The sequence below is a fragment of the Anomalospiza imberbis genome, chromosome 1 (genome assembly GCF_031753505.1).
Source record: "Anomalospiza imberbis isolate Cuckoo-Finch-1a 21T00152 chromosome 1, ASM3175350v1, whole genome shotgun sequence".
Classification (NCBI taxonomy): domain Eukaryota; kingdom Metazoa; phylum Chordata; class Aves; order Passeriformes; family Viduidae; genus Anomalospiza; species Anomalospiza imberbis.
In genome coordinates this window covers 126,237,034-126,259,234 of record NC_089681.1, presented here as the reverse complement: position 1 = coordinate 126,259,234, position 22,201 = coordinate 126,237,034, and the positions used below count along the sequence as shown (strand labels likewise).

At 36.9% G+C, this 22,201-nt stretch overlaps 1 protein-coding gene across 3 annotated transcripts in view; it reads left to right on the top strand.

Moving 5' to 3' along the window:
* NXPH1 (neurexophilin 1) overlaps window positions 1–6,260 on the top strand; it is a 141,442-nt gene extending 135,182 nt beyond the window's left edge. For all 3 annotated transcript variants that reach the window (XM_068210253.1, XM_068210244.1, XM_068210263.1), the window contains exon 3: window positions 2,264–6,260. In XM_068210253.1, coding sequence (XP_068066354.1) covers window positions 2,264–3,025 — 762 coding nt within the window. In that variant the 3' untranslated portion in view covers window positions 3,026–6,260. The remainder of the gene's footprint in view (window positions 1–2,263) is intronic.
* The last annotated feature ends 15,941 nt before the right edge of the window (window positions 6,261–22,201 follow it).

The window sequence follows — 22,201 nt, the reverse complement described above, 5'->3', positions numbered from 1 at the left end:
TTTTTATACTCTGACATATTGTTACATGGAACTGGTAGTCTAATCCTATAAAATGTAAATCATTAGATGAAGAGAGGAAAACAAAGGAAAAACAAACTGTAAGCAAAGAAAATGAGAGTGGTAAGCAGTCTGCATCCTACCTAGAGATTGCTGGTTCACTAGCTCGGCTAGCTAACTCCTTAGATTCATTGTAGGTTGACAGATTCATTCTTGACAGACACATTTTTCCTTTTAACCACATTTCTTTTCTTATTTCGCCCTCCTTCCCCATATGCCATAGAAAAAAATATATTCTGAGTCTCTTTCTCTCTTCCTGTGACATCTTCATTGCTGCTTCATTAACCAGTGCACCATCAGTGCATTTATTACAGCTTCTCTCCTGGCCTACTGTGTTATTGCTAAGATGCAGCTATGAACTGGCTATCAAAATGCTAGTCTGCGTTTTAATCCTTCTGTCCGTTCAAAAGAGGGGGAAGTTGTCTCTCTGGAAAAATCCTGAATAAATCCATATTTTATCTATTATCCTTACTGGCCCCACATGAAATAGATTGGGCAGGTATAGTGTAGGATGTGACAGATTTATTTACCCATTTATTTGCTGTAAAAGGCTGGGGGCATATCTCCTGTGTGATCAGTGTATTAAGACAATTTAGACTGATTTTATGTATGTGCTTTCAAATGACCTTGGAAAACTACTGAAGTTAATGAAAGTGTGTTTCAATTTCATGATTGTTAAGAAATGAAAAGGCCATGCTGTGATAGATATCCTCTGTGACATATACCTCCAGTTGTACCAGTAGGGAGGGGACATGATTTAAATACTTTCTGGTTTCCAATGGGTTTCCTAGGTATGAAATGCACTCAATTCATTTTTAAGTGAAGAGAAAGATGTAAATACAAGTATGATAGAAGCACATAAATCAGTGCCAGAGCACAGAGGAATAAAACAGGAATATTTGGAATCTCATATATAGCCATGAAAAGGAAAATAAGAAACTTGATGGCCTCTTCAGAGCAGTGCAAATGTTAAAAAATTGGGCAGTGTGTGTGGTGCAAATTTTATGGGGAATGGGACTACACATGTTTTCAGTCCCTTTCCATCCACCCTGCACAAATTCCAGCCCTCCCAGGTACGCTCTGTCAGAGCTCTCTGCCAGTGCTGCATGTTAGACAGCTGCGAGCCTGCATCTGTTCTCTGTTTTCCACTCAATTAAAGCAAAGAGAAAAAAAATATAAATAAGACAAATTGCTCTGACAGTAAATTTTATGAAAAACTATGTCTGAAATATATGACTTTTTAGGAACTTGGTGCAAAATTTTCTGTTCTTTTAAAATGTGATTTTGCAGGATTTTTTTATTACTGCTTTTAAATTGGTGCCTCTTTTTTTTTTTTTTTTTTTAATTGTGAATGTACAAAAGGCTTTTTGTCTTACACAGATCTCTATTTAATCTGGGGAGGAAATGGTGAAAAAAGAAGTGAAGCGAGAGAAGAGAAATGCTTGTCATATTAGATACAGGCAAGGCAAACCAATAGCTGCTCTATAAGGGATTATTAGAAAAGGCTGTGACTCCTCCTACATTAACTGATGTGGAGTACACTGTATGTACAGCTGTCAACTCAAAATTCATTAAAATTTTCATTATTCTGTTATTTATATTGTAGTTGTGACTGAAGATCCCAATCAAGAACATAGACCAATGAGTATTCATAAAAGGAGTAGGGAAATTGTATTATTATTATTAGATTCATAATGACATGGACTCCAAGCATGGTCAGGCTGGCACCACCAAGACAGCACCCTGTCAGTGGACTCCAGGGGCAACAAAAATAAATGAATTTTCTCTGATGGTGGAAGACACAGCAACCTTGCAGAGTGAACATTCAAGCAAGAACACTTCACTCTGAAATGCCACATACAGCCTGAAGGATGACAAGACTGTGTATCTCAGTTTTTGTAGAAATTCATTACACACTCATCACTTACAGACATCATAACAGACAAATAATCTGAATGTCTGTGATTAAATCTGAAGGCCAATTAAAAAAAAATGGCAAAGGAGAATTGGGTAATAACTACTTGGAAAGTGGAGGAAAACAGACATTTCTCTTTTGGTTTACTGATTAGAAAGGTACAATTTAATTTCTCAAAAATTTATTTCTCTATGTTTAAGAAATCTGGTTATTTTTGTCTCAGGTGGAAATGATGCGGTTTGTATCACATAGCTCAATATATTGTTTCTTTCTTCTTCCCTTCTTTTTCAGGTTACCTGTGCAAATTTAACAAATGGAGGAAAAACAGAACTTCTAAAATCAGGAAGCTCCAAATCCACACTAAAACACATATGGACAGAAAGTAGCAAAGACTTGTCCATCAGCCGACTGCTGTCACAGACTTTTCGTGGAAAGGAAAATGATACAGATTTGGACCTGCGATACGATGCCCCAGAAACTTATTCTGAGCAAGATCTCTGGGACTGGCTGAGGAACTCCACAGATCTGCAAGAACCTCGGCCCAGAGCAAAGAGACGGCCCATCGTCAAGACTGGGAAATTTAAGAAAATGTTTGGCTGGGGAGATTTTCATTCCAACATCAAGACTGTGAAGCTAAATCTGTTAATAACAGGGAAAATCGTTGACCATGGCAATGGGACGTTTAGTGTTTACTTCAGGCATAACTCCACTGGTCAAGGGAATGTATCTGTGAGCCTAGTGCCCCCTACAAAAATAGTGGAATTTGACTTGGCACAACAGACAGTGATTGATGCCAAAGATTCCAAGTCCTTTAACTGTCGAATCGAGTACGAAAAGGTTGACAAGGCTACCAAGAATACACTCTGCAACTATGACCCTTCAAAAACCTGTTATCAGGAGCAGACCCAGAGCCACGTGTCATGGCTCTGCTCCAAGCCCTTTAAAGTAATCTGTATTTACATTTCCTTTTATAGTACAGATTATAAACTAGTACAGAAGGTGTGTCCTGATTACAACTACCACAGTGACACACCCTACTTCCCTTCAGGGTGAGGACCAACTTGTGTCTGAGACTGAAGCCTGGGGAATAAAAGAGGTCGAATAACAGGGCTGAAACCTCAAGGAGGAAGGCCACATCTATTGCCTGGAATGTGTCTACCTGCTGCTGCTGATGTCAAATGGCTGCAAATATGTTAGTGGAAAACAATCTAATGTAATTTTTGCCCAGTCAGCTCCATGTATACATCTAGGTGTAAATCTATGGATTTGAAATAAAACCATACACATACACAGAGACACACACACACTTTTCAGTGCACATTATTGAGATTCCTGTTAAGAAATCTTTCATTGTCTCATATCTAAGGATTCAGCATAACCTATCATCAAGCAGAATGGATTAACCAGACAGTACAAGGTTTCTAAGGCAGACTGTTATGGAAATCTCCTTGAAAGTCCTTTGAGTACATGCCAATCAATAATCCCCACTCATGCATTCTACTGCTTGGAGCAGCTGTACTGGTAAATAATACTGTAGGAATAAGTACTTGTTAAAATGGGAAAAAAGTGTATTTAGAGTTCAGTATTCCATATTTATGTGAACACAGCAAAGTGTCATGACTTTTCCCAGCACACAGTAGGCACATTCAAGGTGGTGTTGGTGGCTCTTTTTCCATGGAGCAAGCCTGTTTCTAGTAAAGATGGGCAAACATTTGGAATTTACATGTGAGCAGACATTCTGGTTTAATGTTACTCTGACTTTAAGCTCTGATTCTTTAAACTTGTTTGAGTTTAGGTCAGCTAAACTACTTAAAAACTGGAATTGATCTCTAAGAAGGAAAATGCCTGGCAGAGAACATGTAAGTTATAAGTGGCTGTCTTATCTTTATTACAAAATATTGTAACAAATTCAATATCCTAGTCTTCATTTGTATGAATGGTTTGTATTGTACATAATTTAACCAGTGTTATTTGAGCTGATTATTAATATTAACTTGTAATTGTCTCTCTGCTTGTTATTGTTTAAAACAATCAAGGAAATGAGGAATCCATTTTATCAATGTAGCTGTAAACTCCATTAAAAGACAGAACTATGTACAAAGCATTTATTCAGCTAAAGTATTGTTGAAAGCTATACATATACAACATTACAGTCTGTCTGTATTTAGATATTTTATTTCCAGAGGAAAAAAATGAACTGTACATAAAAATAAAAAATCTTAAAGTTGAGTTTCAATATGTACTGTGTAGATAGTAGTTTAAATAGTTCTGACAAGCGGGTAATACTCCAAGTCTAATATGATTTTCAATATTGTCTCTTTGCATATGTACATATATAGACATCTATTTATGAATTTGTGTGTGTGCATATTTGTGTGTGTATAAGTACACGTGTGTGTGAGTGTGTGCAAATACATATATATGTTGAATACATAAAACTTTCTTGAGCCCTTTTCCTAGCAAACAGATCTTACTACTGAAGGTCTTGCTATTTCAAGCAGAAGCCCCCACTCTGATAAGAAATTACAGGTGCAGGGCTTTGTTTAAAATGAGTCATTATAATTTAGAACTGGGAAAACATAGAGCCACTCTCTGTGTACAAAGGCCTGTCTTTGCCTTAATTCTAGCCTCCTGTGAGGTACTGATCTCTATGGAATGAAGAGATCCCTTTTTATGGTACTAGGGAATTTTCTTCCTGTAAGAAAAAGCTCATAGCTTTTTTATATATATATATTTTGTGGATAGTGGCATACTTTACCCCCAACATCCAGAAAACCAGCAACTGCAAGAAGTCCTTGCCTAAAAGAAGGCTGCCCAAAGAACTCAGAATTTCATATCGTATCTTTCAGAATTATCATTCCTGGAAATATTTTCTTTCCCCTTCCACCCTTGCCCCCATGTTCTGTGCTCTTGGGTCACACCTGCAAATGCAAATACGGGTCAGCTTCCAGCTATGTGCAGCATTATGAACAGCTTCTCCAAAATCCCAATAAACACTCCACTAGTGCTTCAAGAACAGAAAAGTTCAAAAGAACTACCAGTTGAGGACCTCTTTTGCTTAAATGTGCAGAACCTAAGTGAGAATGGAACAAAGCAAATTGATAATGTTATTGAAAGCAAATGTTTTCCCACTGATGTACCAGTGGGAGACTTTCACATTATTATTGCTTTGGCTTCTTTGAATAGATATGCTTGTGGGAATTTCCTCATTATCTGTGACATTTCCTAGGACAAAACTGTGACCCCAGACCATGTCTAGATTTGGAGAAAGAAATTTTCCAAACCATGTAGTCCATATGCTGATCTCATTCAGGAATATGCTGCCACACAATTTTTTTTCTTTTGACAGGGATCATGATTAAACTTGTAGTGTTTATCCCTTGTGCTCTATTAAAAGTAATTTTTACGAATATAAACCATAAATTGCTTTGCTTTGTTGCCAATAGTTAGATCTTGGGTATATTAAATCAATGGGAATTTTGCTATTGATTTCAATATATAGTTCCATTTAATAGTATGTGGAACTCCAGTGTTAAATATGATTAACAATCTTAGCAATCTGTATTACAAATGAGCATTATATGGTTTGTTTATATTCCTGGAAAATGGATGTGAAATACTATTGCTGATACAGTTTCATTATTTTCTATATTTTTTAAAACTTCTCATAAGTATATGGGACATATACATTCTATTCATATATAAATATTTGTCCACTTTTCAGGTAGCATCCATACAAAAAGGAACTTTTCATGATGCAATGTTTGATCCTATTAATTGTGGTTGTTGGTATTTTATCTGCCTCTGTCACAGTCATTCATACAATTAACCAGTCTTAAGCCTTTGAAGAATTTGCTATTCTTCATAAGCATTGTTGAGTTTGAACTTGAAAGAGTTCTTTCGTTGATTGAGTTGTGAAACCGTGATCTAATACTGGAATAGATAATGTATTACATAGGTGCTAGTTCATTGCATTTCATTCAATCTATTTGGGATATATTTTGTGTTTACTAGCTTTGTTAAAGAATGTTATTGGTTTTGTCATTTGGAAAAGGATTTTAATGAACATGAATGTATTAAGTCAGTTAAACAATGTATGTATGAGTGTCTGGGTCTTGCACATGAACAATGCCTTAATGGAGTGCTAGGCCAGGTAAATGTTGCCACACTATAACTCACTAATTCTAGGAGTAATAAAGATTTATATCTCTAAAGGTATATTTTTAGGATTAAAGAAGATTAAGTTGCTTATTTTTAAGAAGTGAAGAGACTGTTTCTGTTCACCCTTTTTTTAAAACTTTTAAATCATGCTTTGGCTTTTATTTTCACTTCATAGAGAATCACAGGTAGAGATATTTTATTGGAATCCATTATTTCTGGTGGGTAAATACATGGATCATGCACTTGAGCAAGTATCAGTATATTAAAATTGCATTACATGGATCAGTGATATTATTTATGTGTCAGTTCCTGTGCTTTTGAAAAAAGGACTCCAAGATACAGGAAATGAGTGTTTGCAAAAAAAACCTGCAAAAATCACTGGTCAAAGTTCTAAACAGTGGTGGTGACCTGTAAAGCTTTCACTTGTTAATTTTATCAAAATATTTGAGCCTGGGGCAAAAAATATACTATTTTCTCTCCTTATTTAATCACTCGTAAACTTTTATCCCTTTCTCCCTTCTTCCTCTTGCACTGATAGTAAGCAAACGAATAAATCCATCTTTACACATTGTTTTTCGAAGTTTGCCCTTACTTAAAAAGTAATCATGTCAGAAAACATTGAAAATTACTGTAGTAACTTACAGTAAACTTAGAAATATTCAAACTCCTTTTGAATGGAGAGCAGAATGAAAGTTTTTTAGTGTTCTGATACATGTTAGCACAGAAATTTAAATAATACTATTCAAGTAATTTGTTCAGAGGGCAGTTTTACTATGATTAAATCATGACATCCTCTTGAGTTCTGAATGCTGTGTTGTAAATTGCAATTCTAGTAGAATATCATAAACTACTCTGAAAATTATGTGTTAGACAATTGTGGAAGAAAATGGATTAAAAAAAATCTGCTAAGCTTATAGTAAAGCCAGCCTAAAACATAGACAACTGATCTGAAAAACTTGTCTTCAACAGAAGACAATGAACCTCAGTCTTGGCATCTTGTAGGTCCTTCTATTGTCCTTCCATGGCAGAAGTAGTAAAATTGAATCTGACTGCATCTAGTAAAGGAAGAGCAGATTTTCTCTAGTGGTTTGTGCTTAACTGAATGTCTTAGGACTACCAGAGACTTCAAATGGCTGTATCAAGGATCTGTTGTGTTAGGAGCTGCATAATATATAATGTATACAATATCTATTTGGGAATGGTTTGGATGCCAAGAACTCCTAATTTCCAAGACAATGTACTGCAGAGTTTTTAAAAAATAATCGTTCCATTATTTTTCTTTTTTAAAAAAATAATCAGTATCTTACTAAAATATGATAATATTGGCAGATTAAATAATTTTCTGGATTAACTTGACAAAATAAATATCTATGGATATGGTTAACACCTTTTGCTGCTTGTAAGAGGAACACTCATTAAAAATAAACTGTCGTATGTAAATATATAATACATTTTGGGACTGTGGGAATATTGTATTTCCTTGAGTAGTATACACCTGACAATATGATCTAATACTTGTAATATTTCTCCAAAAACATTGATCCGTCTTATAGTTAAAAATTACATTTTCTCATTGTTTCCTGCATTCTATGCTAATTAGTTAATATACCCAAACTAGCAAGCAGATTACTTTGTTTTGTACAGGAGTATTTTCTCATTGGAAAATATCTGTAGAATTTTTAAACTGTGTTTGAGGGACACAGCTGGTGAATCTCTGCTTGTGCTTGGACTGATGTCCTGTTTATGATATACATAATTTTGAATCTTTTATCTTAGTTTGCCTTTGGGTTTAAGAAACAATGTAGTTTTTTGTAGGTGCTTTAGATCAGGAGCAAGCCAATGACTCGAACTTTAATTCTAAGAGAGTTATATTCCCATTGTCAAAGAAGGAATTTGAGAAGATGGAGCATGTTTGGGAGTTATTCCTAGTTCAAACTGTGCCTCAGTCATGTATCTAGTAGGGATATTGCTATGAGGGAAGGCTTAAGTGGTGTGTGAAATAACTTCTGCCTGTTGTTAATAAGAAATTAGTGGCACCAAAAGAAAAATTTATAAATTCTAAGCCATTCACACACATCAGTGAAGATGTGGCAATTAGCCATTTCAAAAAGTAAATCATTATTTTATGAAAGGGCTACTGAGTTTCTGGGAAAAGCCCAATGTTCTTGCAGATCTGTTCATCACAGAAAATAAATAAAACCAGACCTGGCAGAGGCATAAATAACAAGAGATCTTTAGTTCCTCATCTAGGTCACAGAAAATTGGAATGAGATGCAAAAGCCTACTTAGAAACAGGTAACATAAGGAAAATTTGAGATCACTTATGGAGTGCAAATGAAAAGTCATATTAATTTTTCCAGTATCCAATAGCTATAATTGTTAAATTTATTATGACATATTTATGAAACATTTTAAAATTTCTTTTGTGAAAGTAAATTATTTTGATTAGTCATAGAGTGGAAATAAAGATGGAATTTTCTGCAAGGAAATTTCTACAATTGCAATATACTTCTTCCAGAGGCAAATACTCTGACCTTCTTTCAACTGGCTACATGTGGAGTCCAGAACTGTGATTGCTAATAGTGAACAAACCAGCAATAATAGAACTTGAAAGGCAGGGACCATGGTGATCTTGAGTTCATTGTATGATAATTTTGTTGTGTTTGTCTGTTTCTGGTTTTGTGGTTGTATTTTTGTAAATCTAGAAGCATAAGAAATGCAGTTGTTTAGCCATGATTCACTTTAACATTCTAAGTGGGGAGGTCACTCATAGACTCTATGAAACAAACGGATAAATAAGTGTATAAGTGCTTTAGTCTTTATTTTGCTAATGACCTGTAGGTCATGTCCAGTTAATAAGGTGGACAGACACTAACACCATGGCTTGTGTATCAAATGAGTTCCCAAATGAATCTTCCCTGACTTGAGAAAAAATTAGTGAAACCTTTAGCTGATGAATTTCAGTAAGTTAGCTGTAGCCCTTCAAAAAACAGGAATAATACTCACAAACTTTGAACTGTATTTTTCTCCAGATCTCACCCATATTTTCCAGTACCATCCCATTTAATGGAATTATAATATTTCCTCTGCATGTATGAGATTTACCATTTCTTTAATCAAAGCTATTGCTCTGAGAAAAGTTTTAGCAAGTAATCTCCCATTTTTCAGTGACGTATTTTTTCCTAAAACTTCTTGTACTATTCTACAAATGTTGAGCAAGTTTCTACTTTTTACCCTGTAGACTACGGTGTTCCTGAATTTCCTCTCCCAAAAGAAGGCTTTTCCTCCTACTGAGGTAAAAGCATCCCTTTCATTTATTCATGGGAATCACACAAATTTGCCCAATTTACTTCCTTTTGCTAATTGCACAAGTATTACCTGCAATGTTGCTTTTAATTAACCACTCCAAAAGAACTGTGTCGGTCTTTTCAGAGCAACTCCCAAATCATCAGTCTCTAATACAGCTAAAGACTACAAAATGAATGCAATATTTTACATGGAATTTCAGTGATAAAGGGTCTCATCACCTTTCTCTAATGAAATTCCTTCATATTCATAGTTACAGTAGTTTCTCTCAGGTCCCAAACTGCAGAAAATTTACTGCTAATGAGCTCCCCACTATAATTTCTAATAGAAGCAAGTCTTAATTATATTACTTTCCAGTGTTCCTTCTCATTTGAGTTTTGAAATAGCAGTCTTCAGATGTATCATGACTACTCTCCTTTGCCATTACTTTATGCAAGTCTACCACTTTAGACCCATTTTTAATAAATTTCTAACCTCACAGGTGGAGGAATTGTCCATGAACTTCATTAGCACATTACTTAGACATCTAGCTAACAGCTGTGATGTCATAAAGATAGGAAATATCGTTCTTTTCTGATTGATTTCTGGCTTGCCTTCTTCCCTGTTTGGTGTGTTTTTTTCTTACTCTGATTTGCAGTCCATTTGTCTGCTTCATATCAGATGTGAGTAGAGCTCACTGATGTGTCTACACATAGGAAGGGATGAAATACATAATTATTTTTTCTATTAAAAATTGATCTAGTGAGATGATTGTGCAAACTCATTTAGAAATACTAAGTAACAAGGGGCAGTTGTAACTAATCCTCAGGTAAAAATTTAGGTATGCCATTAAAAAAATAAGTAGTTACTTTATTCATAGGACTGGGAACTAATGTAAAAAAAAGTTGTTGCCTGGGTCTAAATATCACTAAAAGCAAAATGATTAGCTTGGTGGTAGAACAAATCAGTAATAAAATTTCATATCATTCCTAGGAAATACACACAATTTCCATTTAATTTCTGCTATTTCTTGTATCTTTCTAGTTAGAAGGCTAATATACAATTGTAATTGCTAGCCTGTAGGCCTGTTTTATTCCTTTCACTTTGTCTTATTCTCTCCCGGATATTATTAACATTTTGAAAAGGCTTTACACTGGATTCCTTTTGCTACTCTTATATGACTTAGACCATTTTATGGCTAGTTGCCAAGAGAAGGCAACTATCTTTCTGTAACTGTATTCTCCCCTTTAACCACTTGAATGTGTACATTTCCAGAACTTTTAGTTTATACTTTAAATTTACTCTTCACTCTTTTTCTAGCAGGCACTGATTTTTGGTTTCTCAGTTTAAGATCATTTCTATGTGCTGTCTTTGTGGAAGAGAAATGCAGCCAACTCAAAAGTTTATTTATTAGGCTAGCTGGGTCCTAATATATGATGGGTTAAATCCATCATAACATTCAAGCTGTAAATTCAGCATAGAACACATTCAGTATTGAAAATTATATATGGATAACTAGGAGGCACTTAGAACGACAGTTAAGTAAGCAAATCCAAATTAATAGTAAAAGAACACATATAAATATAAGCATAATTTGCATATATTGTAATTTACATTTTTGTTTCTTTTTTCAACTATGAGAAGTATAATACTAAGATTTCTTCTTACATATAGCAAAGATGAGGAAGATGAGAAACTGAAAAATGGGTGGTAAATAATCAGATATAAAATTAGAGCCCCATTGACTTCTTGTCAGGCTTCACTCAATAGGTGCTGCTGCTCCATAGCAAATTGTAAATAATATATTGCAATTTGTACACACTACTGGAAGGTCTACATTTTAGTAAGGCTGCTATAGGTCTAAAAGGAAATGAAAGGGAATTGCAAAGCTGTTTATTTCTGAGCTACTTCCCAGAGAAAGGTTCAGGAATGTTTAGACTACATGGAAAGATGTTTGTCTATGAATAGTTTTTAGGACCCTCCAGTGTGCTTAATTACTTATTCTTTCTAGGTAAATTGTCTCCAAACTCAGTAGTTCTCAAACTCTATGTTCTTGTACCCTTTCTTCAAACAAAGTTAATAATGAAGTCTATCACTTTCTCTTTCTTACTGCAGTTCTTGCACTCACTCCTAGAACATGTCATGATAGAAGTGAGAGCTATGGACCCATTTACCCTTGTTTCCAATGTTGCCCTGCTCTTGTACCCCTCAGGATGGTATACATCAATGCTTGAATGTATGGAATATCACAATTGGAAAAGAAGCAATTTTTTCCTTCCAAGTCTTCTTGTACTGGAAAAAAAAAAGCAGGAAGTTCTCTTAAAGTGCCCTTTTATGTCTTTGAAGACTGTTACCATACTCAGCCATCAGTCCTATTTTTTCTGGATTTAGCAATCTTGGTTCTTAAAACATATTTGACTGCATTTTTCTGACTACTCTAAAACCTGCTTACCCTTTGAAGTGGAACTCCAAAGAAAGCAGACTATTATGGCTTACGTCTTGCCAACAGTGAGAAAAGCAGAATGTGAATCATTCTCTTCTGTTTCTTTTTATGTATTTCTAACAGTGTTCTATGTAATACCAATATCATAGTTATTTATCATTATTTATCATTGACTATGCTGGCTATGCTGACTACAACCTGCTTAAGCAGTAATATTGTCTAACCTGTAATTCCACATTTTCTATTTGTGCATTCGATTTTTTTTTCTGCCTATGGTAGAATTTAAACTACCAAATTTCAGTAAGATAGGGTATAAATTTACAGCACACTAGCTTTTCTCCATGCCAGATTCCCCTGTGGATACTTGTAGCCTGCACTAATGTTGTCTCTGTGCAGAATGAGAAGTAGAAGACATCACAGAGAGCTATACTTACTGCTTAGCAAAGTGTCAGCATGAAAAGTTAGTATGCAGCAGCAAGTGTACTGTAAATTCTCGCTTTAGTTTGCTGTACTAATCTGTTTGTGTAGACAAGCCCCAAGTGTAGTACTCTGCACTTGTCTCTGTTGAATTTCTTGTTATTGATTTCAGACCAATCCCCCCATTTATCAAGATAAATTTGGTATTCAATAAAGCACTTCTTTCCTCCCTCTTTTTTTCTTTCACAGTTACATCAACTCTTCATAGTCTTTGTAGTCTTTAATGATATTGTAAATCATTGCAAGATGGCACACATGGAGTCTTAACATTGTGAGAGTAACAAAGCGGGCATTTTTACACTTACAGTTTTTAGACTACAATCACACAAATTTAAGGTAATGATTAACTGGGGGCTAAACAGGAGACTGAAAAAATTATTCAGCTGAAGAGATACTTTTAATGTGTTGAGGGAATGAGCTACTGTTATAATTTATCTGCTTTTGGATGGAAGAAAGGTCATAAACTTGAAGTAGATTCTTGCATGTAAAGTCAAGGCAGAAAAGTATTTCTCTTGGAACCAGCGACAATTAATAAGGACCTAATTCCTTGTCATATTAATGAGTGAAATAATTCCTTAGAGAATGCTGTTCATAGTTTCTTTGGGATTTATACTGACATTTTTTAATATATTAGGAGTTCCTGTTACCTCTGGCCTGTTAGTATGTATGTATGTGTTACAAATAAAAACCTTTGTCTAGATCAGAGTTTCTAGTTTGGGAAAATGACTTTTATATAACTCTAAGACAAGCTCCCACATTTTAATGGATATGACATGTCTAAGAAATGTTAATGGTATCTTCTCATCAAAACAAGGACTTTAACTCTCTAAATATTATTTCTATTTTCTCATCATTAAATTTTCATCATTTAGTTTTAATCTGAATTTGATCCTTCTTCATAAAAATTTAACTACAAATATTTGTAAGACAAAACTCACCTGTGTCTACTCTTTGCACTGTTTTACTATTAGCCATCAGCTCTCTGTTTACCTCTGGTTCTAATGCGGTTATCAGAACAGAAAGAGTGTGAAAACAAAGGTCCAGGTCTCTGATTTCTTGCAGGCAGAGACTTTGTTAGTCTCTGATCAAAATAGGTGTGAGAAAGAAGCTGTATTAACACGCTCACCTATGCTAATAGACCTCCATGATGGGTTTAAATGTGAGAATATCTCTGAGGTGATAAATATGCACAGTTTTCAGGCTGAAGGCAGGTAAGTTCATAAATGAAGTCAGCTCACACCTGGCTGTTAAAAAGTGCATGAACAAATTTGTGGATCCCAGACTGCAACTGAGGAAGTGATTTCATTTACCACCAGTCTAATTTCTGCAGTTTTCCCCTAAAAGAAGTGTTCTGCTTTTTCTCCTCCTGGGCTGTTGTCACCAAATACTCAGACTTTTCTTTTTCTTTGAATCAGATCTCATGACACCTAAAGTATAAATTGAATCAGTCCTCAGTCCTGTATTTCCTTCAAAACAATGGAAAATTTTTCCCTTTTAAATTGTACAGGTTACATCCTCACAATTTCTATGAAAACCATCTGGTTACATCACTTGCCTAGAAAGTGGAAGACATGAATTCTAGTTCAAAATTCAGCGTTCCCTACTCTGCCAAATCATTCACTCTACTTGCATTCTCTGAGGCTATGATTTCTCTTTTTTTCTGTTCTATGTGCTTGAATAAAACTATCACTCTGAACACCTCCAAGGTTTCAAGAAGATAAAAGTATAAGGCTTAGGTATTCATTATTCAGTATTTAAGCAGAATAGAAGCTTTCAAATATCTTGGAGTTTTACTGTTTGAAATCGTAAGAAGTGTGGGCTTTACCTTCTCTTCTGATAGACAGCAACTTAGCAAGGGCAATTTTGGCCTGCATTTTTTGAGGAAGGACATCTAGCTATTCAAGGGGACTGTTTAGTTAGTCAGCTAGGAAAGAACAGCATGAAATTTTGGGTTCAGTATCATAAGGACAAACTTGTTGGGCTTCAAGGTGTGTTTGTCCTTCTGTGAATCTAATCTCTACAGCTTAATCAAAAACAAATGAAAGACCATTTACATTCTATTGGAGGAAAGTATCCCTCTCTCTATTTACTTGTTCACTGATTAATCAATATACTTAGAATTTATTTGCAGTGTTGTTCACTGTTTGAACTAAAATACCAGTTATTCTCAATTGCCTAACAGCCTGATAAACATAAATTACCTAATTTCCTGGAGAAATTCTGTCAGAAGAAGATCTTTCCACTCTACATTTATATTTCTGATGTTATTAGCCCTGTATAACATCAGTCTAAATAGGAAACAGTGTGGAACCTCTGCTTTCCAAGGACTATGCTTCTGTGAGGAGACAACAACTGCAGAATAGCTTTTCCATGTGGAACTGCATCAGCTCATGCATCCATGTGGTCTCTCCTCACTAATACTGCTTCTTGCTGTCAAAAGTAAGAAGACAGATCTGCCTCCTTTTCCTACCTAAAAATGTTTCTGCATGACCTGTGTGAAGGACCTCACCCTTCCCTCTGTCCCCTTCACCACTCTAGACAATTATGTAAAGGCTTTTTATTGCACATAATCCACTTGAAGAAAAGTTATTCTGCTGAGACATGACAATATTTTTTTCACCTACAATTACAGGTCATTGTTTTGGAGCTTCTGAAAAGAGCTATTGAAGAGCATCATTATTGCCAATTTCTTCTTAGTAAGTTTGAACTATCAAATGCCCTTAGTGTATTGAAAAAATCATGTTTGGACGATCTGAGTTATGACGAGTAGTTTCGAAGGTCTGTGGACTGAAAATATATTGCTGATTTCTAAGAGATTTGGCTGTAAACTCTGTCTGCCAATCATCTGAAGTAGCCTATCTGGACATCATCTGCAAATGAGTACAGTGTGTTTGATTTAAGAGCAGAATATATTCTTTTGTGTGTATTTTCAACTATAGAAGGAGATATCATGCTCCAGCATTTCACTGTTCAGGCAAGTTACATGACAATATTTTCACAGAGGGCATAGTTACAAGGTCAAATTTACACTATGAGGGAATCAAGTCTTTTGAGTATTTATACTGGGTCAAGTTTTGGTCTGTAATTTCTGGTGTTCTTTGCTTATACAAAAACACTGATATTATTTGAAGTACTCAGGTTTGGAACAGTCTCAAATGCATATCAGAGTGATATCCAACTTCAAGCCCACCAAAGTCTGGGCTTGAAGATTCAGGTTGGAGTCTCTGCATTTTCTGCCAGAGAAATTTCATGAATACTTTAAATTTATTAATTTTAATGAGTAGTACTACAATCAAAGGCATCATGCTTATATATAAAGTTGTAATTGTCTCATAGACTAACTTAGCTGAATCTTCTCAATGAGACAGGTTAGCTGAATAAATATTTCCCTATCATTGAGAGACAAGATCTAATCAGTGAATGTTTTAGTGGTGGATTTTCTTCCTCATCTTTGAAACTAAATGCCTTACCATCCCATTCCCTGGGAACAGAGTGTGATCTTGATACTGCAAAAGGAACTATCCTACAAAAAGTTGTCTCCCTTCAAAGGATTGCAAACAGAGGAATGAAAAAAAATGATTTTTTTGGTGTTTTTTTTAATATGGTTATTAATTTATTGCTTACTATTTGTATAATGGGATATATGATCCTACTGTGTTGCCAGAAGCAGACAGTCCCTGTCCCAAAAACCAGTTAAACAGAGATGGGAGTTTAAAGATGTGCATTATGGAGGATAAAAAGGAAGGTTAGGCATAAAGACAAGGAAAAGGAGATGCTGCATGGTGCTTCAAAACTATCTCAGTTCTACTGTATCCTATCGATAGCATGAAATGTGCATTTCCTAATTATTCTCTGAACTGGTCTCATCAAACACCTGATAGCTGGTAGGCTTGTAAAATGAAAGCCTCAAGGACAAGAATAGTGGTATGCAGAAAAGCAACACTCAAGAGAAGACCTATAGAATAATTGGGAAAAAGAAATCTAGCATGACAGCAACATAGGATAAATAGATAATAAAACCTGCCATGCTATTTCAGTAGTTACAGGTGGGATTACTGTACTGTGCTCCATTTTATAGTAAAGATAGACCCTTGGTTTTAAGGCTTTTTCTTTTCCACATCTAGCCTCTGTATCTCTTCACCTGAGACGTACTCCTGACCCAAAAGGAAGATTCATGTAAGAAAGTGTATCAGGTTGGGTTTTTTGTTTGTTTTTGTTTGTTTTAATTTGGGCTTTTTTTGTGTTTTTTTTTTTTTTTTTTTTTTTGTGTAACTTAATTCCTAATGGCTTGATCTCATCCTGACTGGAAGCTGAACTTCATCTTTTTGCAGTAAGGGACATGCAGAATATTGCCTGTGTTTGAGATTCAGCCAGATTTTCTCTAATGTAGTATGTGTCAGTGTTTTGAAATCCTTTTCTGAGGAACCATATCTTTGCACCTGGTTAACCATATGCTGGGCTGCATCCTAAGCAGTGTGGCCAGCAGGGCACAGGAGAGATTCTGCCCCTCTCCTCTGCTCAGACCCCACCCACAGTGCTGCATCACCTCTGGGGTCCCCTGCACAGGAAGGACATGGACCTGTTGGAGAGAGTCCAGAGGAGGAACACCAAGATGATTAGAGTGGTAGAGCAGCTCTTCTAAGAGGAAAGGCTGAGAGAACTGGGATTGTTCAGCCTGGAAGTAGAAGGCTTCAGAGTGACATGACAAGAAGGAATGGCTTCAAGTCAAAAGAATATGTTTAGATTAGATATTAGGAAGAAATTCTTCACTGTGAAGATGGTGAAGGAAAAGGTTGGCCAGAGTTGTGCATGCCCCATCCTTGGAAGTGTTCTAGGCCAGGTTGGATGGGGGTCTTAGCAAACTGGCCTGGTGAAAGGTGTGTCTGCTCATTTCAGGGGGTTTGAAACTAGATGCTCTTTAGGGTCACTTCCAACCTAAACCATTCTATGGTTCTGTGATGATACTCTGATTCTCTGACTCTGATAGGAATCTCTACCACAACAGCATTACTGGGTGTGTATTGAGATTTTCTACTCTTGTAATCAAGCTGACACAGGGGAGGTTTAGGTTGAATACCAGGAAAAGATTTTTCACCTGGAGGGTGATTGAACAGGCTCCCCAGGGATGTGGTCACAGCACCAAGTCTGTCAAAGTTCAAGAAGGATTTGGACAATGCTCTCAGGCACATGGTGTGATCCTTGCGGTGTCGTGCAGAGGGCTGGGAATTGATCCAGACAGATCTCTTCCAGCTCAGCATAATCTATGATTCTATGATTCTATGATTCTATGATTCTATGATTCTATGATTCTATTCTGGCCCGAGCCATGTTGTGATTTTATAATTTTGATGTGGGGTTTCTTAACACCAAAGATTCCCAAGGGCCACCTGAGAGCTAGATATTTGCTCTGTTAAGCACAACAGTACTTCAGGAATTGTGTAAATGATCAGAGGCTGCCACTTGTACATTAACTTGCCGAGTGCTCTAACCTGGTCAGACTGCCTAATATCAATAAATCCATTTGAGAAGCAAGAATTGTTAGCAGGGACACAGTCACATGCAGATCTGTCTAAATGACTGTAGAGCTTTGGCTAGTTTTGGTAATGATTTATGCACTCGAAGAACAAATTTCACATCACTATCTTCTGGAGCACCTTTTATCAAATTCCTGCAGTGTGTCACTACCCAGGTGACATATAAAATGGTTTCATTGTGCTAAGTTCCACAGAATTGCATTTAGTCTACAGGCAGTAAAAATGCTCTACAACATGAAAGGATGTATGGATTTTTATTTTTTAAAATTCAGATCAGATATCTGCTAGGTAACCTGCTCCCTTTATTGATAGGCAGAAACTGTGTGAATTGATAAGCAACTTCTGAACCTCAGAACTGCTGGATATTGTGGTTCACTGACTACATGAACTATTCTGAGGGAGTTCGAAACACATCATGCAGACAACACAGTAAATTGCTCACTTATGAGTTTGCTAGTTTCTTTTTTCTTTTTTATTTTTTTTATCACGAGACCCATATAATTTTCTTTTCTGAATTAATTCTACTTACACTACACTTGCTGTCTATTATCTGTTGCAGTCCTTCTCATTATCTGAATTTTTAGTGCATTTTGTGGCAGAAACCATTACAAAGCCTGAAAATATTTCCATCATTTATGTATTTCCAGACAACTTGAAGTGATTTTCTTCTAATGCAAGTTTTCTCTTTCATAGCCCTAAAGAATGTTTGCTATGTTTTTGACAGCATACTAATTTTATTCATAAGAGCTGCTGTGACTGAGTACACTGTCAGTTTTATAAAAATTATTCAGTACAATCCTCATTTGGGTATGTATTTTTTTGATATATAAAGTCTGAATACTCCACTTCCATTGAAAATCTTCTTTGGAAAACATATTTCAGTTCATTTCACACTGTGTTAATTGTGTAACACACTGTAACCATTACCTTTTACCAGCCACAGTTGCTCATCTAATGGGAAATGATGACTTTAACAAGGAATTATTAGATCTGTTTGATCTGAGAATGCACATGTGGACAATGGGAGCTGCTGGCTGGAACATGCACCATTTTCTCCCCCTATGAGTACATAATTGAATTACAAGTCTCATTTTATGAAGGAAAAAAAGTATCAGTAAGTCTTATGCTTTGTAACTAGCCCTGCTGACTTGTAATTTGTATTTAACATTGCTAAATATATTTAGAACATTCAATGCTATCTCAAAGCTAGTTTAAAATACATCAGATGGAATGGGTGAGTAGGTAGGAAGAATTGTTTTTGTTGTGTGTTAGTAAATTTTTGTACTATTTTTTCATTAAATACTGCTACAACTATAAAATTTGTTTTACTAAAACAAGGAGGAAGACAAGCAAATATTAGAAGGTAATGGTCAACACTCTATGTTATGAGAAAACTTTTTTCAACAGTGTTGCTTTAAATAAGATTTTTTCTGTCTTCCCTTGGCAAACTGAGAGACTTATATTCATGAGACAGATGTTTCATGGGAACATAAACCCTGAATGTACCATATTTAACTTCACCATTGCCTTCTATTCCTCACTGGTGGAATAGAATATTTTTGTTCTAGAAATTCAGAAAGAGATGTGAAATGCCAGTATAAAATGACTTGGGAACCTGAAATCCAGTTTTCATAAGTCACAGAGGGGTGTTGGAGTTTTGGGATATTCAGCCTGTACTGCTGTGAGCAGATAAGGTAGCTCTTTCCTAATTGAATTTTCTCCCAGTCACCAATTGTACCAGTCTCTGCAGGGTTCTTAGTCCAAGCAACCATCCCATTTTGAGAAAGAAAATACACATATTAGAGTGGACCTGGACTGATGTGACTACCCCAGGACCTAAGAAAGGACCTGTGAAACATCCCATAACAAGTTATAGCTGTAGCTCTAAGTCTCCTTGACAATCATTTCCTAGGTCTTTCAAAATAATTCAGGCTCCCAAAACAACAGATTGGTGCTTAGATTCATGGTATTGGCACGGCTGCTGTTTTCACAGCTATAACTACAGCCCAACCTCCCAGGTGTCCAATTCAGTTACATGTATAGTCTCTTGCAACTGGCAGCTTCACAGCATCCAAAGCACTGCTGCAACTTTCCCTACTGATTAGCTGCTTGGAGCACCAGCTCCAGCATTGAGGCCTTGAAGATGGACTATTACAGAAGCTGGGATCATCTAGCTGGTGAATGATATATAATTCACATAAAGTGCTTAACGCTGTCTATCCTGTAAACCTTGTAGCAGAAGGGCCAGATTAAAGTCCTTAACAGCTGGAACATCTGCATAAACAGTCAAGTGACACCAGCTGTGTCTGAAAGAGGTACCGTAAATGGGAAGAGAGACTGAGAGGCCAAATTTCATGTGAGATGCACAGTGGGACAAGTTATCAGTCTTGGTGCTATCAAATCCAGCTCCTTAGTCCTTCCACTTTCTTTCACTCTCCATTGTGGTGGATCCTGGATGCCTACACGGGAGCTCATACAAATCTGGTTAGCACCACCGTGAGTTTGATCAGCTAAAAGACCCCTAAATACTTCTAAAAATGGGGCCCAAAGACTTTAATAAAAAATTGTGCTGATGCAAATACATGTACTCCCAGCTGGCCCTGGTCTTTTCAGATAAATGTGAGGCTCCCTGTGGCCTGCAGTGCATACTAGACTTTCTGGTTGGTCCAGCTCATAGAAGTGGTGCTCAGTGAATGCAGATCTTGTAGAATCATGAAGTCCTAAGAAGTCAAGTTACACCTGTGCAGTGGGATCTAGCTGAATTTGGGCTTTGTAGGCCCATGGAAGGATAGTAGTGCTGAAATGTGAGCTGAGTTCCTTCTGTCTCCTGTTTTTTCATTCCTCACATTTCCCCTGGTTTCACAAACCCCTATTTGCCAAAACTGGTCTTGAAAGCCCTTATGTACTTATGGTGGTTAAAAAAAGCAGCTGGGAATTAAACTCCAAATAAGCTGCTCCTCTTCCCCCAGTCCTCCTCTGGTAAGAAAGAGAAACAGAGAACAGAAACTATGGGTTGAGATAACAATTTACTGAAAACAAATAGCAATGGAATAAGAAACACACAGTAACAGCAACAATATTAATAACAAAAGTGTACAAAAGCAAAGGTTCTTTACACAAAAAGGATGTTCACCATCTTAATTCTGCATGGCTGCCATGACAAAGACAAGTTGGCAGAGGCTTTCCACAGCTGGTGTTCCCCATCTCCATGCCCGGCATAGTGAAAAATGATGATGGACAGCCTCCCCAAAAGCTGGATCATCTGCACAGCACTGCAGTGCCCACCTCCAGACTGCTCAACTCCACTGATTTAATTCTTTGTGGTCCCGCTGCTTTGGACGTGTGCGCTTGGCTCAGCTGGACTCGGCTGGGGCTCAGCTCAGGCTCATCTCACTGCTGAGTCTAGGCTGAGTTTGTTGCTTTTTGGAGATGTGCCATGGATTGTCGCAGTACGCTGTATTGTGTTGGGCAGCGACAGCAGGGGTGCGACCTTCCCGCCGTGAGCTCTGCTATTCCCAGTTATTGCTTGGTCCGGCGCAGGAACAGATAACGATGACACGGGACTTGGGGTAAAACTGGATGGGTTTATTAGGTCCACGACCTGAGACCCCAAGACAAAGCCCAGGGGGTCTGCAGAGGTTTTTACAGGGGGAGTGGTATAGGGCAACCAACCACTGAGGGCATGGCAGGGGAGGAATCTGGGGCAGGACTAACATTCTATAAACCTATCAGGGAGAGCCGGGGAGGGGGATAATACAAAGAAACAAATGGGGTATCAAATACAACAAGATAGGCAAGGAACACTCTGGAAAAAGGGGTAGGGATAGGGAGGATTGATAACTTGGGAGGGAAGAAGTTAGGGAAGAGAATAATCGGCAAACAGAAAACTATAGCAAAAACCACACCACAGCAATGGATCAGATGTGTTCACTGTCTGGAGCTGCATTCTCTGAGGGACAGGAAGGGCAGCAGCAGGAGAGGTACAGAGTCCTCAGTGGCTTCCCCAAGGAAGAAATGGAGCAAAACAGGGAACTTCTCTCCTGAGGTTGTTTTTTAATTCCCTCAAATGTTCTGAGTGATGCAGTGGGTGGTATAGAACAGCAATTCAGCCACATCCATACAGCTTTAGGCTCTGCTCCGGTGAGAGCAAACCAAAGACAATATTTCTGATACTTTCTGAAAGGAATGTGAGATACAAGAGCCACTGAATCAGATTCACCAAATCACTGAGGTTGAAAGGGACCTCTCCAAGTCATCTTGTCCAACCCTGTTCAAGCAGGGTCACCTAGAACAGCTACTCCAGGACCAGGCCTTTAAAATGGATAGCTT